Consider the following 10,013-nt stretch of genomic DNA (forward strand, 5'->3'; position numbering starts at 1 on the left):
TCTTTTCATTAAATCCTTGGAATTTTTTATCGATATGTAGATAGAAAAGATTCGAAGACTATGCAGCTCTTTTGCGCATCGTCATTTTTTTTTTTTTAATTTTATTCATCTTATTTACGTTTGTTTTTATTCTAAATTATTTCAAAAATTGATTCAGGTATTATTATTAATTATTTCGAAGAGAAATTGGAAAAATGTATTAATTTTTTATTGACATCTTTAAAGATTAAATCTATAGATAGAATTGGTTGGAACTATATTTGTAATTGAATCGAAAAATTATTGAAAAATTATTGAAAAGATTCGAAGTTACATTTCTTTCATTTTCATTATTTTTATTATACTTTCCACATTTATATATTTAATTACAATATTTACATACAAAATTGCATTTTAAATTATTTCAGAGAGAAAGATCAAAGAATTTTATTATATCGTACGTATATATCTCTTTTACATTAATATATGTATTACAATAATCTTCGGACGGACGTACATACATATATACATACCTGCAATCTATATATACATATACACGCATCCACCCACCCACCCACACCCACCCACACACACACACACACACACCCTTCACATACACACAAATACATTAAATCTATTAAAAAATTCAATCTATTAAATTTACAATAATTTTTTAATAAAATGTAATATAATTATTTAAAAAAAAATTGTTAGATTTAAAAAAAGACAATATATATTTCTCGATAGGTCTAATATAAGTATATTTATATATACGTACATATATACGCACATACGCACACACATACACACAGAAAATGTGAATCACAACAATTGGATAATATCAGAATTGCAGACATCTTATAATATCCGGTTTTTCCTTTTCCTAGATTTTGATAACGTTCAGTGTGATAAGATGCTCATATATTTTTTTAAATCCAGTCACAGAAATTTCCCATCGAGAATTTTTTTTGTATATCTCGAACGATAGTACACCTTGTTAAATGTAGACACATAACACAAACGTGTATACCAGTTAGGCGTGTGTGTGGGAAGTAGTACCACCTACAAATCAAGTCCGAGTTCTAGTTTTATCTTTTTCTTTCAAGAATATAAATAATTATAAAGAATTTTTAAATTAATTTTTAATTTAAATCATTTTAATTTAAATCGTTAATTTTTAATTCAATTTTTAATAAAAAATCACATGTTTTGTTTTCTACGAATTATCTTAATTTCATGAAAGAAAAAAGATTATCAATTAGATCAGTTCATTCAAATAAATTTCTAATACCTTCCCTTTCTTTTTTTATTATTATTATTGTAATCATTATTTCTTTTTATTTTTCTTTCAAGATTAATCATCCTATTTTTTATATAAATACGTTGTAATAAATCAAAAATTTTTACATACAAAAAAAATGAATTAAAATTTTAATAAATTTTAATAGTTAATATTTAAAAATATAAAAAAAGAAAAAGAACGTTCGTTCATTTTCTTCTTTACATGTTGAAAAATCATTGATTTATAATATCTCGATGTAAGATGATCGAGACTTACTTATCAAAAGATCGATCGGTCAATAAATCTTCGCGTTGTCCGTATATTCACTTTGATTTTCTTCGAAACTCGATGATCCTTTCTCGATTCATACATATGTATCTAGCTAAAATGTAGGATAAATTTAATTATCTATTATCATTTAGATCGATCAAGATATTAGATGAATAAAAAATAAAATTGTTAAAATATATTTAGGTATATCAAATACTGAAAATTCTGAGTATTACTTATTAGTCAACCCAATAGAACTACCAGTGATGGTTTTTAATTGAAGATTGACGACTCGATCTTTCGATTTAGGTATCGATCCATCTGTAGATCTTTCATAGGATATTTGTCGTTCTTTCGGAGGATTATTTGTTAAGGAAGCTATGCATTGAGACGTTGTGCTCTATAAACGAAATATACATTTATTATTAATATAATTCCTCTGATTTTCTTTCTCTCTTTTTTATTACATTGTTTCATCTAATTCTAATATATCAAACGTGTATGTGTTTACTACATATTAATGTTCGTAAAAAGAAAACGTGAATATTATTAGAAATGTCTCTTTATTTGATCTATATGTTTTATATAGAAATAAGTTTTAGAAACAGTTTTCTTTGAAAATTATTATTTTTATAAATTTTACAAATATTTTTATTTTATAAGTAAATCAATTATTTCTTGGATTTATATTTCATGTAATCTAACTTTTCTCTTTTTATTTATTTATTTTTCTTTTCTTGAAAAAAATACTAACCTTCTTTCTATCTCTTATATTAAAAATACCGTAAACGATAGGATTCATACAGGAATTCGTGCATGCGAAGAAAAACAATCCTTTTTGAATTCTCTGATCGACTTTTCTTGCAGATGTTTTGTCGATCCAATACCTACAAATAGATTGGTATCTTTTTATAAATATACAAATAAATATTCAAGAATTGTTTAATATTATAGGATAATCTATATATATATACATATATATACATTATTCATAATTTATAGAGAAAACAATAATTGACAAGTTTGGAGTACTTTGTTTGGTCCAAGAAAAAAAGAAAAAAAAAACAGAAAGAAGAAAATAAAGAGGTAGTACACAAATAGAAACAATCGACTAATCGATATAAAAACAAGTTACCATAGGCTCATTACGTAGTACGGAGTCCAACAAATGAAAAAAACAGCAACGATAATGATAGTCATCTTTAAGGTGCGTATCCTAGCACGACTAAAGAATGCCAAAGACGAACGACGTATCCTGTCTGCAATATGATCCTTTGTTCTTTTTTTTTTTTTTAATTTCAGAATATGTACTTATTTATTAATTAATTCATTATTTTAACATACCTTCTACGCTTTCTTTCGAACGTCTACAGATTTCTAACAATATACTCGTATATGTATAAATAATTACAACTAATGGCAAACAATACATCATAAGCATTCCAAACAACGAATAGGTGAGTTCGTGTGTGTAAGTTGGGAATACATTCAACGTAATACATTGAGAATACCATGTAATATTCGGGTGTGCTTCCAAATGAAATACCATCATCTGCGTATGTAAAAATAGATATAGATATCTAAAGAAAATCTTACCATTATGTCGATTTTTAATTGTTTTCTTTTTCTTTTTTTTTATATTTAATACATAATTTATCTACAAATAATAAATTACCTGTGGCATAGAACAAAATATCGAAGCTAACCATGCTATCGTTAACATGATTTTCCCTCGTTTATCTACGTGTAATAATTGGAGAGGCTTGATTACTGCATAATATCTAAAAATTTAATTCACGCAATCACATTTAGAAATTATTATATATATATATTTAAAAATTATTTTATGTATGTATATATTTAGAAATTATATAGATACTATTATATAGAAGATATATATTATTTTGTGTATAATAAAGTGAAATATTAATATTCATAAATTAATCATTACTTTTTGTAGATTTATTCTAGTAATTCTAATGTACATATGTATATAATATAGACAAAAAAAATTGATAAAAAAGTTAAATAATTACCTGTCCATACTAATGCAAACTAAAATAAATGACGAAAGATAAAGTCCAAATACTCGAAAGAATGCCATAATCCTACACATAGCATCGCCAGCCTTCCATGACACGGTTATCGACCAACCAATTTCCAAGGGCATCATCAGGAACGTTACCTAGCCAGAGATAGAGAGAAAGAGAGAGAAAGAGAAAGAGAGAGAGAAAAAGAGGAGAGAGAGAGAGAGAGAGAGAGAAGGGAATGAAGTGAAAGAATAAATAGGAAAGGAAATAGACAAAGAAAAAAAGAGAAGCTTTCCTTTTGGAGTTTGAAGAACGTAAGAAAGAGAAAGAGAGAGAGAGAGAGAGAGAGAGAGAGAAGATCAGTTCCGCTTACGAGAAGATCGGCAATAGCCAAATGCATCAGCATCGTATATATCCTTGATTTAGATGAACGACGACGTCGTAAGATCAGAAAAAGGACAGTAATATTCCCAATTGCTGAAATTCCCATTAAAACGCTATATGTGACGATGCTGACTATATGACCCTCGTTGAATCTCATATCGATCGGCAATTCGACTTCTTCCGTAGAATTCATTCTTGTATTCTTTCTTCCTTTCTAGGCTGTTATCATTTGTTTCCTTTATTTTTTAAATATATATAATATATATATATATATATATATATATATATATATATATATAATTAACTCAAGTAACAACATAATAAACTCATAATATACATATGTTCAATATAATAAACTAACTTTACTACGTAATATTCATACATACATACATACATACACACACACACACACACACACACACACACACACAATTAACTCAAGATTTATGCATCGCAAGAAGTAAGATTAATTCTTGCTATTCGAAATTTAATCGTTTAAATGTTTATTTGCGATTATGAATATTTATTTTCGTAATAAAAGTTTCATATTTTATTATTATTATTATTATTATTATTATTATTATCATTATTATCATTATTAAAACCAAATAGAAATGAAGTATTAGAGAGAAAGGGAGGGGGAGAGAGAGAGAGAAAGAGTAATGCAAGATCATGTAAATGAATAATCTATGTGTATGTTATTCGACGAGAATTGAACGGATATAGTATCAAATCGAAAAGAGTTAGTTCAAAGTGCCAGATTCTCAATATCACTCGATATCTTCTGGTTGACTTTTTGCATGCATGTGTCGATCATGCTAAAACATGCGTGCTGATTCCGTATCTATATCTATATGCGCGTGTGTGTGTGTACGTTTAGATATATTTATTTATTTCTTCTGTGATGATCTATAAATAAGCAAGTATAAATCGTGAAAGTAATAATAATAATAATAATAATAATAATAATAATAATAATAATAATAATAATAATAATAATAATAATAATAATAATAAAAATAATAATAATTTTCTTCATAGACATACATGTCTCTCCCTTTTTCTTTTTCTCTTTCGATAAGATCCCTGTTATGCTAGCAACGTTAATCGAATGTTATTATTGTCTCGAAATGTTATTATTGTCTCGATTGGACACATAAGAGACAATCGTTTCTTAATCGATCTATCCTTTTCGAGTAAAAAAATTACCTGCCTTGCAATTTTCACAGAAAGAAAACATTTATATTTTCTTTTTATATATCCTTCTTCTTTTTTTTTTTTTATTAAATTAAGTTTTATGAACTAAGCGATTTTTGTTAAGAAGATAAAAAAAGAAACAAAAATAGGATAAAATAGAAACTGTTTATGAATAACATGTATACGCATAAACAATATAAGGAATTAGAGATCTGATTTGATAATAAAATTGATGGTTTTTTTTTTTTAATTGATTTGATTTTCTAGTAAGACAAGTGACAAAATTTTGATGGAGATGTTATAACAAACCAAATGACTATGATTCAAGGAAAAAGGTTATCTGACTTTTCCATCGGCCTTGTTAGAGCTCTCGTCTCGTTAAGGATAGACAGTCGAAGCTGACAATAAAAAAAGTCGTGTGGACTTCGTGCGTTATATCATTCTTTTGTGAAACTTCCTTCATCAGATCGTTTTTATCGATCGAGCAAGGAAGAAATAAATAAAAATCTCTCGAATATGAATCTAATATATTATTTATAACACTTCGATGACATAAACATCGAATTAATTCAATTAACATTGCTATAAAATCCATGTATACTATAATTAGTTTAACATTATTATCATTATTATTATTACAAGATAATAATTAGAAAACGAGTTTACTTACCGGTTTACCGATTCGTTTAATATTTCTTCTGGATATTTTAGCATAATCGATCCTATATATAAGACAAATTAGACTTATTTTGTTTGAAAAGAAATAATTAAGTAAATAATTTAATTAAATGGTAACCATTAAATGATAACATTCATTTTAAGAAATTTCCTCATGTAAAGTATAATCCTTTCGGCCTTGAGAAACATTTCTTAATCACTAATTTATCTGGTTCTTCTTGATATTCATTTGATTCAATCCAAATTCAATCATTCATTGCCGAATCGATTGATAATATGTATATATTTTAAAGAGAAAACCACAAAATAGAAGAGACGCGACTAACAGTGACGACGACGAGTTGAAAGGCGGACTAAGAAAGGATTCAACTTGCGGCTTTCCTAGATCGCTTGAGATCGCGACTTCATGGCGAATCGCACGGGCCAACGTCAAGGGTCAAGTGTCAAATCGCGACTGATAGCTCGCATATACTCTTCGAAGTCTCTCTCTCTCCCTTTCTCTCTCTTCTTCTCTCTTTCTCTCTCTCTCTCTCTCTTTCTCTCCCTCTCTCTCTCTTTCTCTCTCTGTTTGTCTCGTTGCGCTTGCTCACTCACTCGAATTATGAAAGAATTTTTTGACAAAAGTCAAAATTTTTCCAAACGGCTAAAAGATAACTTAAATCAAACGAATCTCCTTTTTTCTTTTTATTTCTTCTTTTTGGAGAGAAGGGAGCGATAAATATGACAGAAATATGTAATAGATGATTATAATTAGATTACATTTAGATATGAGTTATGTATATATAATACAATTTATTACATTCAAAATGATTTCTCTAGTCTATTTGTCCTGTACATTTGTTTTTCTTTTATTTGTTGTCCATTTACTTATCACATTTTTTTGTCATATAAAATAAAATGAAGAATAATATAACAAGTATTTATTTTGCAGAAATCAGAGCAATGATAAATGGGGAATATATCACAAGTAATAAGGATATATCGATAAATCGTCAGCCAATTAGGACAGGAATCATCTTATTTCAACATCATGTCGATTAATAGCATTTATATCATTTACTTTTTCTTCAAATGTCGTATTTTATGGATAAACCGGAGGATCACACCAACATCAAAAGAATTATATTATATAAATTATTAATGTTTGAATTACATTAAATTATTAATAAGATCATAAAAATAATTTTATCGAAGTAAATCCTTTCAAAATTGTGATCTTGATATCTTATAATCTCCAGTTCGATATTTCTAATTCTGGACGAAGCGAACATCTTTTCCTCAAATCAAACTTTGTATTAGATTCATATAATGCGTGAAGAGGCGACGCGATTTCGCATGCCACTTGATTATATTCTCCTGTTCTACTTTTTAAATTATAGACAAAGCGAAATCTATTCATGCAAATTGAACTTTGTATTAGGATTATATAACGCACGAAGAGGTGACAAGAAAAATCGTGTCACCTTCTAGTAAATTATGTTCTATTCTAATTTTCAAATTATGGATAAGGTGAAAAATTTTCCCACAAATCAATCTTTGTATCAGGATCATATGATACGTGAAAAGGTGACACGATTTCGCATGCCACTTGCTGGTGTCATCTTTTCCTGTTCCAAATTTTAAATTATTGACAAGACGAAAAATTTCCCCACAAATTAATCTTTTCATTAGGAGAACACGATGCGTGAAAAAGCAGCACGCGTAATTATATAAAGATATTTTTCGATAGAGAAGATTGATAAGTAGGATTTAATAAAAAATATTTTGAATTTTTATTCACGTTAAACATTTATTTTTAAATGTTCATTATTAATACATAGAAAATACATTGTATTCGGTAATTATATATATATATATTCGTTTCATTATATAAACTGTGCTATAATATATAATACAATATAATACAGTGTATATAATATAATATAATATAATTTAATATAGCAAAAATTTATATCTCAAATGCTGATGCTAACGTAATCGTTTTGATGCATGTGTGCACATATGTAGAAATAAAATAATAATATTACAAACAATCTTTTTTATTATACATTTATATGTATAATTTGGTAGCTAATGTTCTATCGTTTCTACAGATTTAATCTTTCCGAATAAGGAATTGTACAACTCGTTTTTAGCACTGTCAGTCCATGTATCATACACTGTTATAGGTGCCATGTAATTGACTAATTTATTATGAACATTATATCGTACTTTTCTACCTTTAGTCGCTCTAGTATCTATTTTTCTTTTCATCTTACTTCTCATATTTTGTAATTGTATCCATTGTTTACTAAGTTGTATAGGATCGGTAATGTCAGAAGATTTGTATTCTATCAAGTCTCTAAGAAGCTGATGATAAAAATCGTCGTCATCATAAATTTCTGGATCATATTCTTGAACACGTCTATCGTCTTCATTCGATACAGGAAGAGATTTGCCAACTGTAACGTATTCCGAACGTTTCAACTGTGTCCTTTTATGTAATTTAACTTTATCACTTAAAGCAAATTCGATTTGCTTGAGAGTTGTTTGACTAATGCCTTTATTTAACTTTCCAGTTGTCACTCTAGTTTTATCATTCCATTTACTTATTATAGAGTTTCTATAATTAACATAAGATTTATGTCTTTTAGCCAATATCTTTTCATAATCCGCAAATTTAAACTTCTTCTTAGGAACACATTCATTATTTTCTATATTTGTTTCATCAGAATCTTCGGCATTCTTATCACACTCTTCTTCGTTTGCTTCTTTTTCTTCTTCATCATCTGTGTCCGACGGAATTTCTTCGTCCATTGGATCTTCTGTACTTTCATCTTTATCATTGTATTCGTCCCTCTCTCTTTTTTTTCCATAGATACTTATAGATTTTGTTTCAGGGAACTGTTTCCATAAAGTAGTCTGTAAATTTAACATATTGTCCAAGAGTAATGTTAGCTTTGATTTTGCTTCATTCGTTCTCTTCATAAAATCCATATCATTTCGAAAACTTTTATGAATATCATATTGAGGCATTTGATTACTATTAGTAAGACACTTTTGCAACTTTATTCTCATTTCCAATAGGCTTTCCCAAAGCCTTAATTGACTTTGAATGCATTGGCCTTTTTCTATTTCTTCCTTAACATTTGTAGCTGACATTGTTTTGAAATTTGCATCTCTATTTCTTTCTCTGTAAAGAGGATTGTCCTTATCTACATCTTGCTCATCTTCATCTTCAGATTCTTCGGTGAGTTCTTCTTCTTCATTTTCATCGCTTAAATCTTCATCCTCATTTTCGACATCCATATAGTTGTTCATTTCATCTGCCGATTCTTCTTCCATAGAATCAAATTCCTCGTAATCGCTGTTATCCTCACGAACTTCTTCGTATATATCTTTTCTTGATACTTTTTTACCTTCATATCTGTGAGTGAAAAGAAAATATTAATAAACCTAACATTTCCAGAAAATACATAAAATAGTAAATTGAAAATTATAGAGTGTTATAATATAATACCTTTTGTCCAATTCATCCAAGAATTGTACATTTTCCTTCCTAATTTTTGATCGTTTCGTAACATCGTCAGAATCGTCACTTTCTTCATAACGTTCTACGACTTTAGCTTTTGTATCTTCACTCTCTTCGTCAGATACGATATTCGTAGGTGCTGCGTTTAGAAGAGTACTTATCTTCTCAGCTAAAATCGTTTTCTTTTTATTCTCTCTCAATGCCATTATATTTTTTGATTTCGTTGTACAAATTATTATAAATTTCAGTGACACTTCATTAGCACGTGCACATATAATATAATAATCCAAACATAACCTAGAATTAGAAAAGTCATAATTATGTGTAGTGTGTACATCAATAAGAGTACACATGTCGATACATTATCGACGCGTACAAATTATCGACGTGTACAGATTATCGACGCGTACAAATTATCGACGTTTACCAATTATCGACGCGTACAAATTATCGACAGTAACAAATAACTTCGCAGATAAATTACCTATACAAACGTGTAATCTGTATATGGAAAACAGAACACTTCATATGTAAAAAAGGGTTAAACAACAGTCGATAATTTGCAATATCGAGAAAATATCGAAAATTTCGATCTATCATAATGGTGTCTCTCGCAATAATAATTTAAAAATAATTATACGAGTGAACAATACATTATTCGATAATCTATTGGAGAAATAGA

General features: G+C 27.9%; 2 protein-coding genes across 5 annotated transcripts; both read right to left on the reverse strand.

The window, feature by feature from the left end:
* Positions 1–314: 314 nt before the first annotated feature.
* LOC127069967 (adipokinetic hormone/corazonin-related peptide receptor variant I) lies at positions 315–6,271 on the reverse strand. Of its 4 annotated transcripts, none has more exons than XM_051007738.1 (11): positions 5,939–6,271; positions 5,813–5,864; positions 3,935–4,164; positions 3,568–3,716; positions 3,207–3,312; positions 2,876–3,083; positions 2,667–2,790; positions 2,286–2,418; positions 1,768–1,931; positions 1,538–1,639; positions 315–1,041 (listed from the first exon to the last, which is right to left on the reverse strand). In XM_051007738.1, exons 3-10 carry the CDS (start codon positions 4,136–4,138, stop codon positions 1,585–1,587), a joined length of 1,143 nt encoding a protein of 380 aa, XP_050863695.1. In that variant the 5' UTR covers positions 4,139–4,164; positions 5,813–5,864; positions 5,939–6,271; the 3' UTR covers positions 315–1,041; positions 1,538–1,584. The 4 variants fall into 4 exon arrangements, with proteins under 4 accessions (XP_050863695.1, XP_050863694.1, XP_050863697.1 ...); XM_051007737.1 differs by having other exon boundaries at positions 3,935–4,181; XM_051007740.1 differs by having other exon boundaries at positions 1,538–1,643; positions 3,935–4,181.
* Positions 6,272–7,595: 1,324 nt separating this feature from the next.
* Positions 7,596–9,613, reverse strand: LOC127069960 (protein AATF). Its single transcript, XM_051007709.1, has 2 exons — positions 9,320–9,613; positions 7,596–9,226 (listed from the first exon to the last, which is right to left on the reverse strand). The coding sequence occupies exons 1-2, from the start codon at positions 9,535–9,537 to the stop codon at positions 7,891–7,893; spliced, it is 1,554 nt and encodes a 517-aa protein (XP_050863666.1). The 5' UTR covers positions 9,538–9,613; the 3' UTR covers positions 7,596–7,890.
* Positions 9,614–10,013: the final 400 nt, after the last annotated feature.

This window comes from Vespula vulgaris, chromosome 17 (assembly GCF_905475345.1).
Source record: "Vespula vulgaris chromosome 17, iyVesVulg1.1, whole genome shotgun sequence".
NCBI lineage: Eukaryota > Metazoa > Arthropoda > Insecta > Hymenoptera > Vespidae > Vespula > Vespula vulgaris.